This window comes from Falco cherrug, chromosome 6 (genome assembly GCF_023634085.1).
Source record: "Falco cherrug isolate bFalChe1 chromosome 6, bFalChe1.pri, whole genome shotgun sequence".
NCBI lineage: Eukaryota > Metazoa > Chordata > Aves > Falconiformes > Falconidae > Falco > Falco cherrug.
In genome coordinates this window covers 46,518,048-46,539,703 of record NC_073702.1, presented here as the reverse complement: position 1 = coordinate 46,539,703, position 21,656 = coordinate 46,518,048, and the positions used below count along the sequence as shown (strand labels likewise).

The window sequence follows — 21,656 nt, the reverse complement described above, 5'->3', positions numbered from 1 at the left end:
TACAGGGTGTGAGGAAAAGATTCCCTTAGCAAAGATACAAATGAGAAATGAAATGCAAGAAAAAGTGTGGGAAGCTTAGCGAGTATACTTTAGTTCCATATCTGAGGTTTGGATTTTACAAAACTTATTTTACTCTGTCAGAGGAGGAATGTCTAGAGATTGCAGGCCTATTATAAATCTTTTTTTTGATGCTTGTCCATCTAATAATTTTCATATGTACCAATGTTCAATTCTTTAAAGTATCCAGAATGTTTCCTGAAGACTACAGCAAATGAGATAAGTTTGTAAGAGCAGCAAGTTTAAACAAATCATTTCCTCATCAGTTCCCATTTGTGATCTAGTCTAAAAACACTTATTTAAATAAATATTTAATATGCAAAAAATCTGGTTCATTAACCTTTAAGATTCATTCCTGATTAATTCATATTCCTCCTACAGAGCACATGAATTTACTTGTACTGAGTGTGCATCTCTCTTTATGACATGACTGTTCTTAAATGTCATTGTCACTATAAACTACTGTGATTACATATACTGCAATAAATGAGTGTTTAACAGAATACATGCGATGCAGTATGTAGCATATCATTAGTATTATTTTGATTTCTTGAAGAAGCTTATGAGAAACCAAAATGAGATACTGAGGCATGTGAAACCTTAGTGTAGAGCTGATAAGTTGTAGATTTAATGTCTGCTGGTTCATTGAAGGATATTCTGAGTTACAGCAAAGAATTTTCTTCAGGAAGTTTATAAATAACAGCTTTTATTTAGTATTATAGGATTTTGAGAGGTTACTTCATATACTTTTTAAATGTTCTTTTTTCCTGGTTTAAAAATTATTTCATTAAATTCTTTGCACAAGCTTTCCAACATTCAAAATACAGTGTATCAGGATCATTGTAGTTGATTGCATTACTAGAGATACACATTTACATGCAAAAAACCAAAACCTGGAGTACATTCAACATTTTCAAGATTACACAATTTTAAGTTAGTTTTCTTTCCCTGCTTTTATCAATTTACAGTTAGTATTTTGTCAGAGCATTAAGGCAACTAAGTGAATAGGGCTAGAATAAAAAGTATTCAATAGATTTTAACTGAATACGTTAAAAAACCACCCTTTCTCTGGAGGCTAACAAGCAAGGAGTGTATAGCTTCACTTTCTCCTTTCATTCCATTTGACATTATATATGCAGCCAAGGAGTAGGTATTTATCCATTCCAGCAGAAGATGTTGTGTTAATCACAGTAGAGGATCTGCCTGGAAAAACAGTCAAACAGTAGCTTGAGCCATCCTGTACGATGGTCCATACACAACAAATGCGTTATGAACTTCTCCGTATCAGCTAGTGTATGTGTATCTTCCTGAATTGTATCGACATGGGGGATAAGATTGTTATGTATGGAATTCTTATGTAAAAGAGGAATCTACTGTATATGCCACTAAAAATATAACACATTCCATCTTCTGAGAGAGACTGGAGCCATAATGATAGGGTAAATTCTATGCCATGTGCCGAGAGTAGTTAAAAAAAAAAAGTGATTTATGAAACTCAATGCAGGTCTTACCTCCTTGTAATGTAGGTGTTAACATCTTCAGGACAGTGAAAAACATTATATTATAAAGTGTATTGTGGAGAACATTTTTGGCAGTCTGATGTTAATTTACTTGAATGATGACTTCAGGGATACTTTCACTGCCTTACAATAGTACTATGCCTTGGTTAGGGTGCAAATCTAGTTTTTGTAACTTCTGTCAGTGAGGAGTGACCAGCAAAGGGTGGTTGAGAGCAAGAGTTTGACACGGGTGATCAGAGGTTTTATCTGTAGTGTGAAGCTATACACTGTGGAAACCAGAGGTGCTTCCCAGACTTGGTTTGCATATGAATTTCAGATAACTTGACTTCATCTTGGGGTGAGGCAAATTCTGGCCTGTACCCTGATTTGAGAGCAAAGGCTCAAGCTGAAAGGGAGCTGTGTTGTGCTCAAACAGGTCATCTGGCAGGCACCTTATGGGCACCAGGGTTATGGGGCACTGTAAATCTCACCCTTCAATCTGAATGTATCCTAAATTGCCCGCTGTAAGAACCCGTGTCTCTTCATTACTGTAGAGTGAATTTCAAGGGACGAACCTCACTACTGGGGCATTTAGATAGGTGGTGAGATCTTTTAGGCCTTCACATCCTGTTGGATTTAGGACGGCAGCTGCTATAATCCTCTTGTCTTTATTGCTGAATTGTTTTAGCATGTAATTCTTCAGTATTGTATCATGTGGTAATGATACTAAAACCAAAGCAGCTTCAAACATCAAACAGGAAATGGTAGCATAGAAGGTGAGGAAAATTAATTGTATTTATGTCAATTGCCTGTGATGGAAGACTGGGACAAATTAATCTCCAGTGACCTGTTTGCTCCACTCATTTCTGTGGTGTTATATTAAGGAAGAACATGATCTATTATCTATTGCATTGCTAGGACATAAAAAAGAACTATTATTAAATACACCCTTGTAATAAACTGAAATGCTTCTTTATGTTATATACACAATAAAATAGGCACTTATATTATTGTAGCTATTGGAGCACATCGAATCTTAGGTGAAGTTTGCTTTAGCAGACGAGTTTTTCTTCCACTTTATGCCATAATTATGTCTCACTGAAATATTTGTTCATCCGAACTGAACAGTGAAGGCAGGATGTTTTTATTTTGGAAACTAGAAACCTTTGCTTTCTTCTGGTTTGTTATAGCATTTTTACATTTTTAAGAGCAATGCTTCATTTGGTAGTTTCATCTTTTCAAATCTATGTTTCTACAGAGCAGAAATATTAGATCAAATTGTTGTACAAGAATCTTTTTTTCAGAAGCACCCTGAAAGTAAATTATTAAACCTAATGTAATTTTAAGAATTTTGTAGTGTGATTGTCATTTTAGTGAATTAGCAGGTATGAATATTAGTATTATGTTAATTAGCAGGTATGTGAATGCTGACAAGCTCATGGAAGCTAGAGGGTGTTTGTTTCATTTATTTCAATTGGACCAAGTTTAAACTTTTTGTTTCTAAGAGACATTCTGTGATCATTGAAGTACTGGCCAGATGAGTACCACAGTTCCACAAACTGAAATGTATTTAAGAAGATCAGAGTTTAATAATGTGACCTTGTTAATCAAAATTCCTAAAACATCATCTGTTTACATATTTTTTAAGTGTTTCCATTGTTGTGTTTGTGAATGTAAAGACATGTGTAAAGCAATTTGTTGTAAGTAGAGGCTGACAGTGTTAACAGCACTGGAAACCTGCAAGGCCGGAAGGAGAGGAGCAAAAATAGAGCAAGGTAGTGTAACAACTGTCAGCTGTGAGAAAGTAACAGCATAGCTCAACCAGCTACACTGCTTTAAGGATCTTCCCTTCATATATCTCCTTGTATTGCTCAGACTGAGAAAGTGAAATTTCTCTGACATACTTAACACTAGGCAAAATATGCTGATAGATTGGAATATGACTGTAACAGTACATCTGTAAGTTGTGCATATTTTATAGACTCATAGGCAGTTGTTGATGTGCTTCTTTGGTCGTTTTAGGGAGCAGGAGATTTTTGCATTTTATCATTAGTGGCAGAAAGCATCTAGTGTTACAGTCCTGTGCCAGAAATGTTAAATAGTTAAACAATATGGTGGCAAAGCAATAGTTAAATGACACATTGATATTAAACATTATAAAACATGAAGAAGTGGACCAGTCACTCTTTGTGCTTCTGTTTGAAAGGAAGTAGGATGTAATGCTGGTGAGCCTTTATAATATCTGAAGTCTTCTCCCTTTTCAGCGCAATCCTCCCATGCTGGTGAATGACCTGTTTGAAGATATCAAAGATGGGGTAATGTTAATTGCCCTTTTGGAAGTTCTTTCAGGGCAGAAACTGGTAAGAACTTCCTTCCATCTGAATATATGACAGTTGCATAACTTCTCTAGGATATAATTTTCCAATATGTTTCTATATCTAAAAACCTTACTGTACCATAGCAAAATAAGTTTATTTGTAGAGTTGTCTATCTGGTTACAAAAAAAAAGATTATTACAGACTGACATTCTTGATTTTATGCATTTTCTATTATTTTCATCTTAGTGTTTCATTAAAATTGCTTTTTTATATTAGTCTTTGCAGTTCATCTGGGTGTTGCTATGACATAAGCAATATCTAAACTGCAAGCTATTGCTACACATCTTGAAGAAATGCTGACAGTCTTTTCTGCTTAAATTTACATGTGTCTTTCTGGAAAAAAAAAAAAAAAGAAAAAAGCGAGCCCCTCAAATTTCATGGGGTCTTATATCCATTTAGCTTGACAGCTGTGCTGCTACTGTAAAGAACCTTAAATGATGCCAAATAGCTTTTTCACAGTCAGGTGGTGTGCAGAGGCTGCAGTGTGTACATGGCAAGTAGGGTGCCTCTTGGGAGCCAGGCTAGTTTTGTGCATGTGATGCAGAAGAAAAGCAAACGTGTTTTAGGCCATGGACTCTCACTTGTTCCAAATCAGCTCGCAGATCAGGTGGCAGCATCTGAAGGACCAGAGCCAAGTCTGTCATTCAGCTTACTGTAGGGTTCAGATGTTACCTGTTCCTTCACATGTAGGCAATTTGCAAGTGCCACACTTTTGCCTCTTTTTCATATTTCACCTCTGTTTTGATTGCAGGTGATACCCAAAATTAGGTAGGAATTCAGACTGCAAGAGCGATTTTACTGTAAGATGTGAAAAAAGCTGGAATTAGAAGTGTGTTTCTGCTCTGTTAAATATACCCATTTCTGTTTTGTTAGTATAGAACAGAACGTCTCCCTCTTGTGGCAAAACAGAAGTGGTAAAACAGGAAAAGAATTTTAATGATGGTTCCTGTTACAATGAAATTCACTGAATTGTATCCTGCCTATATGAATTAGTGAAAGACAAGACATATTACAGAACCAGATCAATGTCTGGTTAATTTAAAGGTTATGTATATGAGACTATGATGTTAGTAGTAACTTCAAGAGGAATTTCAGAATCTGTAGCAGGACTTTGTTAAATCCATTTGTAATTTTATGATCACAAATTTAAATTATAATAGTTGTATATTTGCATTACAATATAAGATTAAGCGGCAAATTTCATTCCACTGTAGAGTATTAGAAGCCTAGGATATGTTCTTGATTTAATTCAAAATTCCAGTCTTTTTTTAGCCTACATGTCTGAAGTTCATCAAAATTCATTGTTCAGTGAGGGTATGTCATAGTTTGGTATTTTTAATTGGCAGTAAGGTATTATAGAGTGTGGATAAAAATCCTCTATGTAAAATGTCTTCACTGTAGACTGATTTTTAAAAGCAGCAACCACCTTGACGTCTCCTGTGCAGGCAAAAGCATTTTACTGAGAGAATGTTGCCTTCTCTCAAATACACATATATATATATATATATTTGTGTGTGTGTTTGTGTATAAAAATAGTAGTAGTTTATTTTACATAAGAAAAACAGTTCTGTGATTTGATGAAGTTTATAGGCTGAAGCTGACAGCTTGCATCCTGATGTTTTTAAGATATATATGACTTCTTTATAATCAAAGAATCACATTTACATCCCCTCTATCTGTCAGCCTTCCCTGTTGGTATATGCAAAGATACGATTTGACTGTTTCAAGGAACATTTTTACAAATAAATCAGATGTATGTATGGTATGTACATAGGCATTTATAATAATCTGGAACTTCATTTTTTGCAGTGAATTGGTATAAATCCAATTGGAGTTTATGCTGTTTTTTCTCTTTAAGCCTTGTGAGCAGGGACGTCAGCTGAAGAGAATTCACTGGGTTGCCAACATTGGCACAGCTCTTAAGTTTCTAGAAGGAAGACGGGTAGGTTTGGTAGCATTTAGTCCTGTCTTTTCCTTCATTTTTTTCTTTCTTTTCTTAAATGTATGATTTATATCCACCTACCTGTTCTTATTCTCCAAAATCTGAGCTATGTATGCAGTCTTCAGTTTCTACACAGTGCCTAAAAGCTGCTGTAAAGTAAAAATTACAAGACCCAACACTAATATGTAGCAATGTATAGGGTAAAACTTGTTTTTTCTTATTTTTTTTACTTAGAATAATCTTGGATGATCTTCTTCCTTTTTTTTTTCTTCTTTTTTTTAAAAAATGTGCTCTTCAGCTCCTCATATTCCTTACTATCTTGTTGCTGTTCTCAGAAAAGAACAACGATCTTCAGTTTAGTAGAGGTATTAATTAAAAATTAAAAGAATAGATTTATGGCCTTCACTAGGTTGTACATGTAAAAATTTACTCACTGAAAGTATAGACATGAAAATTTAGAACAACGCAACTCCTTATTAGCTTGGCAGGACTTCAGGCTAATCCTGGATTGATTCTGGTAAAGTCAGTGCTGTGGCCATTTTAGAAATGAAACAAAATATTTTATAAATTTAACAAAAGTCAGAAAACCTAAAACCTCAGTGTGATCTAGGTATCAATATCAGATAGAAACAATCTACTTTTTCCTGACTTTTCTCTCTGTATTGTAATGACTTGTATCTGCTTTTTTAATTAGATTGCAGATATTTTGTTCTTCTAATTTCTGCATTTCAGTTCAATTTTTCTCAATGCAGATGTAACACATGAATTTTATGTCTCCACAGTGCAGCAGAACAGGAGTTGTTGGGGTTTTAAATTCTTTCCCTCTTTAACCTATGGCATCTTGACCTATTATGTTTCTATGATATGGGAAACAATCTTAGCAGGTGTCTGTAGAAAGAAATCTATAAGAATTTTTTTTTAAATTGAAAAATATATGATAAAATCAAAGACAAATATATTCCCAAAGCAAAATTCAGCGTTAGCGCCCAATTTCACTGGTTTATGTACTACAGTTTGTTAACACAAACCGTATTGTGTGCACCCTGAGAGTGGAGGCTTCGATACAAAGAGGGCTGCTCTCTGGTGAGACCTGTATAACCTAGGACAAGGCTGGGGTGGGGAGCAAAAACCTTCCCTAGTTTATGTGTTACAATGTGGTGGGTGACCCAAACTTTGAATCACTCACCTTAGATCCCAGAAATACTGCAGCAGTGCAGCTAGATAACTGACCCTGCTGAAGATGAAGATAGATTGCCAGAAATGGAGCGGCATGTTTTTGCTTCTGATATCTAAGCATTTTTGTCTGGACTTGTCTAGTTATTTTTCTATGTACTTTGTATCAATATGCCGGATTTTTTTCTGGAGGGAGTTGGCAATGTGTGTTGTGTCAGGTAGACTGGTGTGCATTAGCATGTGATCTCTAGTTTGAATCCAGCCTGAAGGATGCATCTATGCACTCTGCCAAAACAGCACAGAGTAACTGCTCAGAGACTAATTTTGTCTTTAAGCAGCAAAGGTATTTATTTCGTGCAACGTCGGGGAGCTAGCCGATTCGCACCGGACAAACTAGCTCCAAACTATGCAGGGAAAAGTTAGGTATTTTATACAGTTTTTGTGAGAGGTTACACAACATCTTTACATACATATTTGATTTTGACACCCAGTCATTCCATTCACAATAGGTGGGATCTAGGTGGAGTAGACCTTTCAATTTTCTTTGTTCAATGATTTCCTGACTTGATGGTCTCCTTATCTCCTTCAGGTGCCCACCTTATCTTTTCTAATTATTCAGAGTACATTCAGTGGAACCTTTTCTAATTATTCAGAGTACATTCCTTTTCTCAACACAAACAGAGCATCATCCAGAGCATTGTACCAAACTCATCCTGACTATCTTTTTTTTAAAGACCTTGTTCCCTTTCAACTCTGTCAACCTTTTCCTCCCAGAGGAGGTGCAGATGCTGTTCAGACCACAAATGGTTCTTCAGCAACTGACTGCAGTCCCTGGTCTGTACTCAAAGGTGAATGAACAGAGATGGGTGGCTGTGTACAGCTCTTTGAGGAGTGCCGACAGGATCTCCTTCCTCCATGGGCTCTCCCATAAATAAAGTTTGTTACACATTTAATCAACTTCCTATTTCACTGTCCAATCAGACTTCTGCAAATACTCCTGTTACATTGCAAAATGCAACTGGCAATGAACAGATACCATTCTGGACCAAACTGTTACTTTTTGTGGTTCTAAAAAGTCTATTTTGTTGTTTTAGATCCATTTTAATGGATTATAAACCAAAGATAACACAATAACTAGACAAGGCAGGCTATGCTTCTGTGAACACTAGCCTAATCAGAAGCTTTAGCTGAGACCCTGTAAATCTTTTGATCTGTAATATATATAAGAAAAACCTCATTTCCTAGAAAAGGAAAGCTTTTGTTGAAATTGATCCAGCTGACAGAAGAGACTCTTGGTATATTTTTCTTTAGGTAGGTAATAGGAAATTTTCCTTATTGCCTGCTAGAGGAGCAAGTAGTCCGTTTTCCCAGAGTTTTGTCAGATTTCTTGGTGGAGAGGTTTGGAAATAAAACCTGTGGGTATTTCTCCTCTGCATCTTCCCAGGCAGACTGTGGAGTTTCAATTCTGAAAAGAGCTTCACAGGTCTAAACAATTTTTTGTTTGCTCTTGCCATTATCTAGTGAGTTTCCAGCTGCTGATTTAGACAACTGCGGTCTTTTCTGTGTTTTGGGGAGACACGTGAGGTCACTTAAAGTCATTCTTCTGCTTTTCTTTAACCTCTTCTCCAAGGTTTTTCCATAAACTTTGTGCATGAACAAGCTTGCAGTGCGTGAACACTTCAGCAGCTCTTCATATTTCTATCATGATTGATGGCAGACTCTTAGTTTTGCTGAGGAAATAAGTGGTAACATATTTGCTAATTCTCCAATAGTACCTGCTTAATTCCATTTCCTTGGGCATTACCTACCTCATAATTTCCTTATACTCTTTATCTCCTCCTTTACTACCTTTTATCTTGCAATCTTATTTTAGGGTGATACTTTATTCAGACTATAGATTAGCATTTGGGAGTTGAGAGTCATGGAATCTGTTCCTGTTTCTGTTGAAAAAGTCATGTGACCTTGGACAACTAATTTTTTCCAACTCTCTTCTTATTGTAAAAGAACTATAGTCAGGTTTGTCTTGCAAGGGACCTTTTTCCTTTTCTTGTTCATTCTTAAACTCACTTTTCTCTTTCAATTCCAAATATGTTTGAACTATAGCAAGAAAGCCCTGTATAATTTAAAATTTGCTTTCCTTACGAACTGTGTTGTAAGATGTGCCAAAAAACGTGCTTTCTTTGCATTGTAAAATTAATTTAATGCATTTACCTAATAATTAATCATTTAATACTTATTTTTGTATTGTCCTTTTTTTTTTTCCTTTGCTTTTCATGCTAGTCCATATACAGAGGATCTCCGGTTTGTACAATGTTTCTATGTAATTTTTATTGTTCTTTCTACTTGAAATTAAATATTTTTTTCTACAAATAATAGCATACAACAGTCTTAAAAGTCATTCATTACCTATAGTGATACTTGTCTAAGAACTGAAATCGCACCATTCAATGATTTTTTTACTTGAGACCTTTTATTTGATTGGAAAAATGCAGTAAAAGTATAAAACCTGTTTGAAATGTGTTTTGTAATATATGTGGTTCCTTCTGTGGGATAATAACATGTTTTCTTTCCTATATAGATTAAGCTTGTCAACATAAACTCAACTGATATTGCTGATGGCAGACCCTCTATTGTCCTTGGCCTGGTGTGGACCATAATTTTGTATTTTCAGGTACTACGTTTTTTATATTTCAGTGTAGCTTGCTCAAAATGGTTCAGATCACCATTTCATATGGACTGGTGTAGTGCCAGTCTTTCACCATAGTTACTTTGTAATTAGCTGAGGATCTGGTAATGATTAAAGGAACAGTCGATGGTAGGGATGCTTCACATTGGTTTTTTTGGAATAGATTGGTCTGGGCCTAGAATGGAATTCCTTCAGCATATTATTCTGCTTTCTCTCAAGAATACAGCAGAAACAAGAATATGGATTCTTGTTACAAGTACCTTTAGCAACCTCAGTGGTGATTTTGCTGTATAATTCCAGTGCACTTGATCTCAGACAGTAATTATTTTCAGACAGTATATGTAAATATGTTGGTTTCACTGGGAGATGCAGACATTTGCAAGGAGGAGAAAAATTAGCTGTGAACGGAGTAGACTGAGAGGGTTTTGAATTTGTAGAGGAGAAATAATTTGCGTTCTGTTGAAGTTAGGTGGGAGGAAAAATTTGTTTTCTAAATCCTGTCCATATGAGTTAACAAAACGAATCACTGCCCAACAATTAAAAAAGGAACTGATTTTTTTGCTGTTCTTTATGGAATTCTTTGGCTTTGACTCTCTTGTGATGTAGCTTTAATGTCTCAGGGATGCTGTTCTTGTAAGTGCCAACCAGTGTGACATCTCAATATTTCAGATCTCCTCAGAAGAAAAGTTAGCCAGAATGATACTAACATTTTAATTTTGATTTATATTTCATTGAGATAATGAGGAAAATTATGTTTCCCAGAGTTACTGAAACTCTAGTTGTCTCCATCAGTTTTAGTTGGGTCATTTTTTGAGCTTTTCTTTAGATGTCACAGGCAGATACATCATTTTAACATGAACAAAAGAAGAAATGCATGAGAGCTGTGGTTCTCATTGTGGCAGACTCATTCGGTGATGTGACAAAACTCTGTTTTTTAAGTAAACAGTACAGAAAATCTTGCAACATCCTCTGGATATAACTTTTTCATGTTAAAAAAACCCCAGATTTAGTCAACTTATTGTTCTTAAGATAGCCAATAATTTTCATTTGATGAAAGGTATGAGATGAATAACTGTCATACACCCTTGGCAAGCACTGCTAGTGCACTTTGCCTGTAGTACGTTCCCTATTTCTTCACAAGATACCTGAAAGCAAAACTGCAACTGAATTTGTGCCAAAACAGTACAATGGTAAATAAAGAACTATCCAGATGAGATCATTGAGGTTGCTTCTATTCTTTAATAGCCTTCTCTGAAATTAGTGGATTGTTTTATAATTTGAGTTCCAGGTAAATGTAAGCCATTGTTTCCTATTTCGATAGTGATTAGTCATAATAGATAACATAGAATCATAGATGTCACACTTGCATATTGTTCTAGTTGTAGGGTGTCAAGAAAGTCAATGATTGCTAGATGTCTTGTACTTAAGACCATCATCTGGGCACATACATTAACGTTTTTGAAGCTACTTTAATGCACAGTTAAATAAAACACAGCATGTTAACCATAGATTCTGCCCAACTTTTTTTTTGTCAGCTGTATTAGGAAAGTAGTTAAGAAACAGGTGACAATCAAGATCATCTACAACCATGAACATTTTTTCCCCACAGATTGAAGAGCTTACCAGCAACCTCCCACAGCTGCAGTCGTTGTCTAGCAGTGCTTCTTCTGTGGAGAGTGTTGTCAGTTCAGAAACAGCGAGTCCCCCAAGCAAACGGAAGGTGGTAACGAAGGTCCAAGGAAGTGCAAGGAAGGCTTTGTTAAAATGGATACAGTACACAGCAGCAAAGTAAGTAACCTACAAATGAACTGAATTTGTATCTGAAGTGTAAACTTTTCCCTCAGATTCTAAACTCTGTTGGTCAGGGATTGTCCTTTTGCACCTCCCTGTTCTTTTTGACAACTGAGGCTGCTAAATGTTACCACCATACAACAAGCAAGTAATAAATAATGATTTACGTTAATTTTACAAGCAATCATATTTTATAGTTTCTGAATAATGAGTAGGATTATGTTTGACACAATGAGGAACTGAAAGGGGAATTAGATGTCTGAATGACAGTGTATTAGTCCTGCTGCCAAAACACTTGATATGACAATGCAAGTCCCACACCGACAGCATTCCTCAGTGACAGAGCTTGTAGGAGCACTAAATTCTGGCACTTGCTGTTGAAAGGCAGGCGATGAAAAATTATGGATATCCTTTGCAGTTTTGTGATAAAAGGGACATATTACTACAAAGTTTACCTTGAATTTTCATTCTTTTTAATCCAAGTTATTTTGGAGTTATTTCTTGCTATCTCCTGTTAACTTAAGAATCATCTCCTTAATTTACTATAATTATCCCATGTTTACTCTGCTTCCAAAAAAGGCATTAAAAAAGCACATGAATTAGATCAAATATCCAATAGTAGTTTGGTGGCTTCCACAATAAGAAAATAATAATCAAAGATGTAAAATAATAAAATGGATTTATTTGTTAAAATTAAGGAATCACTGCTATTTAAAGAGATCACTCATGGGTAAAGTGTGGAGGCGAAATGGCCAGTTATGGACTAGTGCCTCAAAAGAAAGAAATATAATTGTAAAGATTTACACTTTCTCCAATTCTCCAAGAAATAGGTATATTACTAGTAATTTATAGTGCAATACAGTCAAATTTGACATTTTTCCTGTTGCATTATTGTCAGTAAGAGACAGGCAACTGAAAGTGGTCAGCGGCAATTTCCAGATATGTAAACAAACAAAATAAAAAGAGGTTCATAAATGAAACTGTCAACATTTTTGGGAGGAGTAGGTGAAAGGTGTTGAAAAAAGCCTAGAGGAAAGATGGTACGCTTAGCCTGGCCCTGCTTTACATTGTAATTTGCAAGGGCTAGGTCATTAAAGTCAGTGAAACTGTTTCAATGATCACAGTGAGCTTTGAATGAAACCTTCATTCAGAGTTACTGTTGCTGTGAACCTTCCAATGACAAGGCTACCCTAACAACTAAGTATGTTGTAAAAGGAAGTTTGCATGCTCAGCTGAAGTTAAAAACTGTCTTGCAGTCTGTGGACCACCATGCCTTTCAGAATTATTTTTGAAAGAAGCAGCCAGAAGTGTCATTCATTTCTGGTTACTTTCTCATTGTATATTGCTATTTCTTGATCATTTGTGTTTATTTTTTTGTGGACAGGTAAGTGTTCTGAGTGTTTGAAATTATAGTGTCACTCATGCCTTTCGTAAGAATATAAAAATTTTTTTGCATTGTATTTTCATCTGAACAGCAGTGCTGTCACTGTTTATGCTTTCATTTTGAAAGATAGATTAATGCAGCCTTTTTTTTTTTTTTTCCTGTGATACTGATGTACCTAACTGAATTGCAGTACTTATAATGAGGGAGATATGAAGTGCTTTGTAGTGAGGAAGAGAATAGTGAATGGAGCTGTGTACATCTACAGACTGTGTGTTGTTACAAGAACCTTGAGAACCCTGGTGCATTTCATTTGTTCAAAATACCATTGGCTTACTGCTGCTAGCAAGCTCACTGGAGACAAATACAGTATGTTTATAACGAAGAACTCTTTAATCTTCATAGGTGGAAATGAATTTATGCAGTGGATGGATGGAGCTCTAGTCAACCTGATTAGCATTGCAGGAGCAACAAGTGATTTCGATTTATTGATGAGTAACCACTGGGTGGAGCATCCAGTCTCCTCCCTTATTTCATCTAGTCCTGATGCTGTTGCAAGTTACTTTTTTCTTTTTTTTCTTTGATATTATTTAGGCAAGTTGGAATTGAAATCAAAGATTTTGGACAAAGTTGGAGAAGTGGTGTTGCATTTCATTCCGTTATTCATGCTATCCGCCCAGATTTAGTAGACATGGAGAAAGTGAGGGGAAGGTCAAATAGAGAAAACCTGGAAGAAGCCTTCACACTTGCAGAAACAGAACTGGGAATTCCAAGGCTCCTTGATCCAGAAGGTACCTAATGCATAGTTGAATAAAGCTTGAACTGTCTGTGTGGGTTAAATCAGATGGGCTAATTCATAGTGTTTAGACATTTAAGCAGCACTTTGTGCTATTCAGCTATAAATTGATTTACTGTGTTCTACTCTTGTCCAGATGTGGATGTTGACAAGCCAGATGAAAAGTCTGTCATGACTTATGTAGCCCAGTTTTTGAAGTACTATCCTGATCCTCATCATACCATGACTGATGTGCAGGAGAATGATGTAAGTTTCTCTTGCATAACTGTATGAATCAGTTTATCTTGACGGGGGCTTTATGAATACATACATCACATACATGAATGCATACAATACCTACATACATTACAGCTTTCTAATAGTTTATTCTGTTTCCTTTTGATGAGTGTTCAAGTGAAAAGCAAACACAATAGCAAAACTGGGAAAGATCAGCTGAGAATAAAGGAACCAGTGTTGCAGATGTTTACTAGTAGATGGAGAAAACAGAATGATGGTCCTGCAGAGATTTTCCTATTACCGGCAGTAGGAGCCAAAAGGAACACAAAGAGTTACTGTAGAAAGTAATAAACCAATGGATCCTGAAGTTCCCTAAGAGATTTTCAAGCATAGCATCAATGAGATTGCAATGATTTGTTACCTGAAGCAATGTGTTATTTCTGTTCTATGACACTGCATTTCTGGATAAGAGCAATAGTCCAAGAGATTGCTTGGGATAGTCTTCAGGATTTTAGGCTCAGGAGGCAGTTACAGTTTTGACACAGCATTCTTTTTATTGCACAGTGTTATCTGACTATTCAAGCTAGGAAATTGTTTTCAGTCATGTTGTCTTGTTTTTTGTTTTGTGTATGCTCTAGTGCATTCACTTTGCAGTAGAATGGCTATACTCAGTGACTCCGAGTGATCATGACTCACTTCCTAATCCTGATCATTTGCTTTCTTCATGGCAAACATGGGAAACACTGCTGAGACAATCTGCTCAACCTCAGCAAGAGAGAAAGAGGACTTGTTTTTGTCTGTGTTTCTTTGCATTTCCTACAGAGCTACAGAAGAGCTTTGAAAGGAGTGAATCTCCTTCCTTACGGCTGCGTGTGGCTAAAGCAGCTGTAGCTTTGCTGTCTGATTCCATTGCCTGGAATTCTTCATTTTCCTTGTTGCAACATTGGTCTCAGGGCATACATGTGCTGATGCCACAGGATCTCACTGACAAATGGGGCTAGTGAAGCAGAGGGAGCGAGCACTGAAGCCTCATGCTGTTGCCTGTGGCAGGCTAAAGCAGTTCTGTTGTCCGCATACTGTGGCACACAATGCAGTCTCTGCTGCCAACAGCCTCAGCCAGGCCTGCTGCCTGTGCTGGGGTTGGATTTTGAGGAACAGTATCACCACCTTCTCCTGAGCTTTGTTCAGAGACAGTGTAGGAGAGTGCAGGACTGAGCCACTCCACCCTCTGCCTGCCTCTGGCTATACCCACAGAAATGATAGTGCGTGAGCTCTGAAAGGGAAACTGCTGAGTTGCCTCCAGAATTCCCAGTGAATTACTAGGAAGTGAAACAACACAAATTCATCAGTTTGACATGCTTAGCTCAAGACCAATTCCTCTTCCTAGATATTGCTAAGATATTCCAGTAGCACTCCAGGTGAATTTTTGGTAGAACTGCTGGTCCCCTGCATGTCACACTGCAGAAATCAGTAATTCCCGGACTTTGCAATGAAATAATTCAACATTCCACTAAATTTCTAATGTCATCATTCTTTGTTTCCTTGAGGAAGAACTATATTAATTCTCACACTCCTGATGGAGTGCTTGGCAGTTTGAGACAAACTCCACTTCTCCAGTGGAATCTCCAGTCAATAACAGTGATAGGCCCTTGATTTTTTTCTGACACAAATTCTTCTAATCCATCTCTGGAGAAATTCTCATCAGGCACCTATGTCCCCTCTATACCTTGCTCCCTAGTACTGTCCACCATAACTTCCAGTTCCCTCACCTCTGGTCATGGTACAAAATGGTGACCATGTGGCATGTGATGGGTTGAAGGGAAGAAGATCTGGATGGATCCAGGCCAGTAAGAAATGCACAAAAGGCCCAGGACCCCAAGTGGTCACTGTCCCTGAAACAGTTAAAATACATAGAAAAACAGCTGTCACATTAAGAAAGGGGGCTTTCTCAAACTTTATATTTGATCAGCCTGTCGGTTTCCCAGGAAAGATGAGACCCTTGTGTCTGACCAGCCTTTGTGCTACCTGTGTTATGACAGCCCACTGTATCAGAAGGTGATTCAACTAACCTATTCAGGGACCTCTGCTGACAGCATCACTGAGTCAGATCCCTTATAAAAACTACTCAAATCTCCAGAGGTTTATACAGAATTCATTTCAGCTGAAGATTTTTATTATACAAAATGCAAGTTTGTGACAGAATAAAGTTCAGAGATTGCTGGCGATAATACACTGACTGCAAAACAAGCTTAAAACAATACACTTAATAACAGCTAGCATGAGTTAGTCATAGAATAAAGTTCTTACCTAATGGGCATCCCTATAGAGGAGGAGAGGTTCAGCCCATCAACTGATCCCAGAAGTTACGATGGAGTCTTGGGTAACTTCTCCCCTTGTTTTCTTACTTTTTATACTTCATAGTACATTGCATATTCATTATCATACACAGGATTGGTTACAAGTTTCTTGCTTCTAATGCAAATCAGTAAGCATCCTCAGGTAGCACTACTGAAGTTCTTTACTAACTACCCATGCTCCTCAAGTGGGGATTTGTCCTTTTTCAGGGGAGCCATTTGAGTCAGAGGTTGCGATCTCCCACTACCACAATTATCGTCCTATTTTCAACTAATTTTCTGTTGATGTCAGTGAATTGCAACGCTTTATCAGCTTGTCTCCTGTTATAGCCAGAACTTCCTCACTTGAAGGCTTCTTTCTGTGTAACTTAGATAATGGTGTTCTTTTCACTATCTGTTCTTTGTTTCTCATCCTTCCCAAGGCTGACTCCCTTGATTAGAAGTCCCTTGATTTGTAACAATTTTAGAAAGTCAGATTGACCTAACTTTGTGGATAGTTTTGTTTTAACATATAGTTAAATACTAAATCAGTGTGGTAATTCAAGAGTTTAGACAATTCCCCCCCTTTCGACTTATTTCAGTCTAAGACCAGTCTATTTTCTTTACATTTAGGTGGAGCTTGAGTGACTCTTGTCATACATATTTTTGTTACTGATTGGTTTCATGTATCCAGTGAGGGGTGGTAGTACCTTGGAGATGGGTAGCTTTGGCATGGAGGTATGCATTAGTATTGCAATGAGATTATTTCATCTGAGGAGAGTAATTTCACCACAATGGTTGGCTCAGCAGTGGGCATCTCATATATTTTTCATTTGACAATTTCTATGCAGCTTATCAGCTGTGTGGTGCCACAAGGTTCCCGTTCCTGCAGGGAGTACAGCAGACCCTGGCCACAGTGTCTCCACACCGCTCTACCCTCTGTTACTCCCATCAGCATGTGCTGAGCTGGCAGGGTGTGTTGCTTAGGGAGCTGTGGTGATGCAGATTCTGTGCACGCCAACCGTCCTGAAAGCGATAGCTGTATTTTACCCTAAAAAGCTTTCTGTAATACTATGCTTCTGTCAGCTCCCAGTTTTCCCTAATTCCCCTCCCTCCATGCCCCCCAAGTAATTTTCCCACAATAGTACAATGCTTTCATCCATTTTGGAGTGGGTAAGTATAAACTCTCAAGTGGCTAAAGTTTTTTGCACACTTTGGTATTTTATTACTATAAACTTTTGTATTTCTGTCACATCACAGAGAGAGAAGCTTATTTTGCACTCAGCTTTTTTACTTATGAATTTTCAGTGAGATTCTGTCAACAGTTAATCAAATTTCTTGTACTTAGAACTTGCATTTTAAGATATTTGATTTGTTCTCAATAAAATCATAGTGAGAGGTTTGGCAGTCTATCATATATACATTCCAACAAGTGTTAGGATCGTAGTTTACACAGTTCTGGAGGGGAAGGGAAAGAAGACAGGAGTTAATGCAGTCGATCCTGTTGACTGCAGGATACTTAGATGAAACAAAATATCCAGATGATCTTCAGCAAAATAAAAGTGTCATTTGTACTACATGATACTTATGGGGAGACTCTAATGCTTAAAATCCAACAATGCAGTTTAAAAATACAGACACGTAATATTGCATTGCATATTTATACAGTATTTGGTGGGAAAACTGAAAAACATTTCTCAATCAAATATTTCATAATCAGATATCTTGTAGAGTTTTTTTCACTGAGTGCTTTCACATGTTTTAGCCTAAATTCTTAACTGCATATGGTTTGGTTAAAATTAGGCAAAGGATCATTTAAATCACCAGGTTAAATAAGGCTATCACAACAGCAGATCCAAATTGATAGTGTTGCCAGCAACTCAAGAGAGATTGCCAGCTGGTGAGGACACGCTTGGAGGGCTGTGTCCAACTGGGTTCCTCGATACAAGAGACATGGACATACTGGAGTGAGTCTAACGAAGGACCACAAGGATGATGAAGGGACTGGAGCATTTCTCCTATGAGGAGAGGCTGGGGGAGCTAGGGCTGTTCCGCCTGGCGAAGAAGAGGCTCAGGGGGGTCATATAAATGTGTATAAATACCTGAAGGGAGGGTGCAAAGCGGATGGAGCCAGGGTTGTCTTCATGGTGCTCAGTGATACCACCAGAGGCAATGGGCACAAACTGAAACACAGGAGGTTCCCTCTAAATATTAGCAAACGCTTTTTCAGTGTGACGGTGACCAAGTACTGGTGCAAATTGTCTCGAACGGTTTTTCCATTGTTGGAGGTATTCAAAAGCCATCTAGATATGGTCCTGGGCAACTGGCTCTAGATGTCCCTGCTTGAGCAGGGAGTTTGGACCAGATGACCTCCAGAAGTCTTTTTCAACCTGAACCATTCTGTGTTTCTGCAATTCTATGATAATATTTAATAGCTTAGTTGATATAGTTAAGGTTATTTTTAATGAAACAGCAACAGTAGAGATCTTCTTGCAGTGCTAGAAGAATGTTCTGTTCTAAATGGCAACATATAAGCATGGAGATTTAAATTCCTTTAAAAAATAAAAAAGTGGGTTTTGTTTAGGAGAGCAAGAGCTATTTTCTTTAGTGCTAAAGGAAACATTTGTGAACTTACCACTTTGCCAATTTAAGGGAAATCTTTTTTGGTAGAAGTAACTGCTTGGAATCATAGTATGGCAACTGACTTTCTTGACCACACAAGCCATTTAAGTACCTTTTCTAAAGTCCTTTCTGCACCCATGGTTATTCTGATATTGACCTTGCTAAATTAGTTGACTGGAAAAAATGTAAAGGAGAGAGTACTTCTTTTCTTAGTGCATAGAGTTGGCAGTGAATCAGATATATTTGTGTGACTATATAATCCATTTAGATTGAAAATCGATTTGTTCTTTTTCAAGAAGTGTTGTCCATAGATTCTGTTCTAGGTACACAAACATATGCAAGATCAGACCAGACATGTAAGATTGGTTCATTGTGAAATTGCCCTTTTATGTTTTCTGGAAACCATGTAAGTGAATTGAGTGCCCTTGTGATCACTACAGCTAACAGTGCAAGGCAGAACAGTATCTGTTGTCTCTTTTCTTCTACTGACCTGGAGTATCCATGTCCATCATAAAGCTTTCCTCAGGAATTTTGCATTATTTGTTTAGTTTACTTATTTTAGACAGGATTCATCCATCTTTTAAGAATCTAAAAGCTAGGTATTTACACTCCCTCTGTAATCAGTGAGAGATACATGGCATCTTTCTTAATATGATATCCTCAATAAATTGTCTTCTGGAAGTTCATGCTGCATAGTATTTCAACAGAGGTAAAACTGACTCAGATGAATCCTCCCCTTAGGTAATAATAGATAAAATGTTGGCAGTTGATTAAAAAGAAATCCAAACATGCTTTATAGTCTTGTGACCAGTATAATCCCCCGATTCTTTCTGTCTTCCCCCTGAAGTGTAGTGTAAGGAAATACTTATCACAGAATGGTAGAATCCAGGTACCTGGGAGAGAACCTTGCAAGACTCTTATCCCTTAAACTCCTGGGGTACTCTTAATTTCTTATTTTTCAAAATTAAGCACTTTTAGGGTGTATTCCATCTGACCTGTGTTAAATGCCTGCTGTAGAATGAGATGAATTGGGCAGTAGATGCAACTGTTTTTTTTCTATCTGTCAAAAAGAACTGAAAGAGTTACTATCTATTGCAGTTGCAGATCCCCACATTAGGTCAGAAAAATCCTACTTCAGAGTGCAGTGTGTCTGGGTGTTTTGCTGGGGTGTGTGTGTAGATTCCCAACCCTTTCCCCCTGCCCTCCAGCCAATTCAACTGCCACTGTGTTTCCTCAAGATGTGTTGTCCACACAAATTCCTATTCATCTTCCCTCCTGATTCAATGCTCATTTTATAAGGAATCTCCATTGGAAGAACTGGAGTAGTGCTTGAACCTTATACCTTATTTGTGGTCAGAGGAAACAGCTATTTGCTTGTGCATTTCCAGAATTAAAAGGGATCTAGTATCTCATGCATGGGCCAGCTATACACATATGTGAACTTGTGTAGTTAACACATCTCAAAGAATCAGAGTTATTCTAAGGTAAATAACTATTTTTCCAGATAAAATAAATCATGTAGTGACTAGTAATCTGGAAATCAGATCTGATACGAAAACTACTTCACTAGATATGATACAAAAACATGAACTTGATAGTATTTTAAGTACATCTTGTAGTTTTACATTTTACATTTACATTACATTTACAATACAAGTACAATCTTGTATTACACATATGGCTTTTATTGTTCTCTATGGACTTTCTGCCTGCTTTGCTTTATTCTGTTTGCTTCTTTTTTTTTTTTTCCCCTCCTTGTTATTTTCCTGTTTGTTTCATGTTGCTAGGAACTTCAAGCAATCCCAACTTTTGTCATTTCTTTTATGAAATTTAAGGTAAGGGTAATGTGCTACAGAATAATTGCTTGAACTGGACCTTTCGTGCTTCTAATCTGTTTTTATCCTGCACTTATTTGACTTTAGATTTCAGGTGTTGTTACGTACATTGATTTGCTAGCCTTATGTTAATCTTTCCAAAGAAACAAATAGATGAACATAATGAGTCTTAAGTCTACTTCCTTACATCAGCTGATCCTAAAAGCCTAATGCTTAATTGTGCCAATAATTTCACAGAAATACAGAAAAGCAAGTCATCTTTCCTATAATAAATCTCAGACTATGCTTTTGGTTTTCTTAAGTATAGATATAAACATGAAAAAATAGATTATAGATCGATGTTTCTACTCATCTAATCTCATTTTAGATGAATATTTGTGTATGTCTTTAGGTCTATAGAGTAGATATTAGATTGTATATGATTGTGTAAGTGATGTATTTGGACTGTGAATTGGAAGGAGAGCATTCACATGTAATTGTGTAATATGCACTGCTTTTTCACATAAATTATGATAGTTTAAAAAATAAACTTCTTAATCGTTTTGGACATTTAGATACTTACAATTTTCTAGTATTAACCAAGAGAAGTTCAGAAACCTAACATGGGGTATTTGAAATGAACATTCAGAGGTGAAACTGGAAGACTGCAGAAGTAAATATATTATGAAACAAAGAACAGGTATCTATAGTGTTTATAGTTCAACCTGATCCAGTTAATTACCTTGGTTCAATATTCATTTTTGTGTGTTTGTTTTGTTTTGTTTTTAATACACAAGCAGTAGGTTATTTTCAAGTGAGTATGATCAAAAGTTCATCTCTTATTATGTATATCTATGATACATTATATCTGTGCTATATGTTGAAGTGAAGATTATTACTGATAGAATTATTCCCATCTTCTCATTCCATTCACGTGGACAGCTTTAATGGGATCGTGTACATTCTTC

The 21,656-nt window shown here is 36.8% G+C and overlaps 1 protein-coding gene across 15 annotated transcripts in view; it reads left to right on the top strand.

Annotated features, from left to right (window-relative positions):
- SYNE1 (spectrin repeat containing nuclear envelope protein 1) overlaps positions 1–21,656 on the top strand; it is a 316,896-nt gene that overhangs the window by 60,080 nt on the left and 235,160 nt on the right. For 12 of the 15 annotated variants that reach the window (XM_055714587.1, XM_055714586.1, XM_055714585.1 and 9 more), the window contains exons 4-10: positions 3,821–3,916; positions 5,793–5,876; positions 9,330–9,350; positions 9,628–9,720; positions 11,345–11,523; positions 13,502–13,698; positions 13,840–13,949. In XM_055714587.1, coding sequence (XP_055570562.1) covers positions 3,821–3,916; positions 5,793–5,876; positions 9,330–9,350; positions 9,628–9,720; positions 11,345–11,523; positions 13,502–13,698; positions 13,840–13,949 — 780 coding nt within the window. Of the gene's footprint in view, positions 1–3,820; positions 3,917–5,792; positions 5,877–9,329; positions 9,351–9,627; positions 9,721–11,344; positions 11,524–13,501; positions 13,699–13,839; positions 13,950–20,661; positions 20,710–21,656 lie in introns of all 15 variants that reach the window. The other 3 variants (XM_055714589.1, XM_055714581.1, XM_055714591.1) reach the window with 2 other exon arrangements.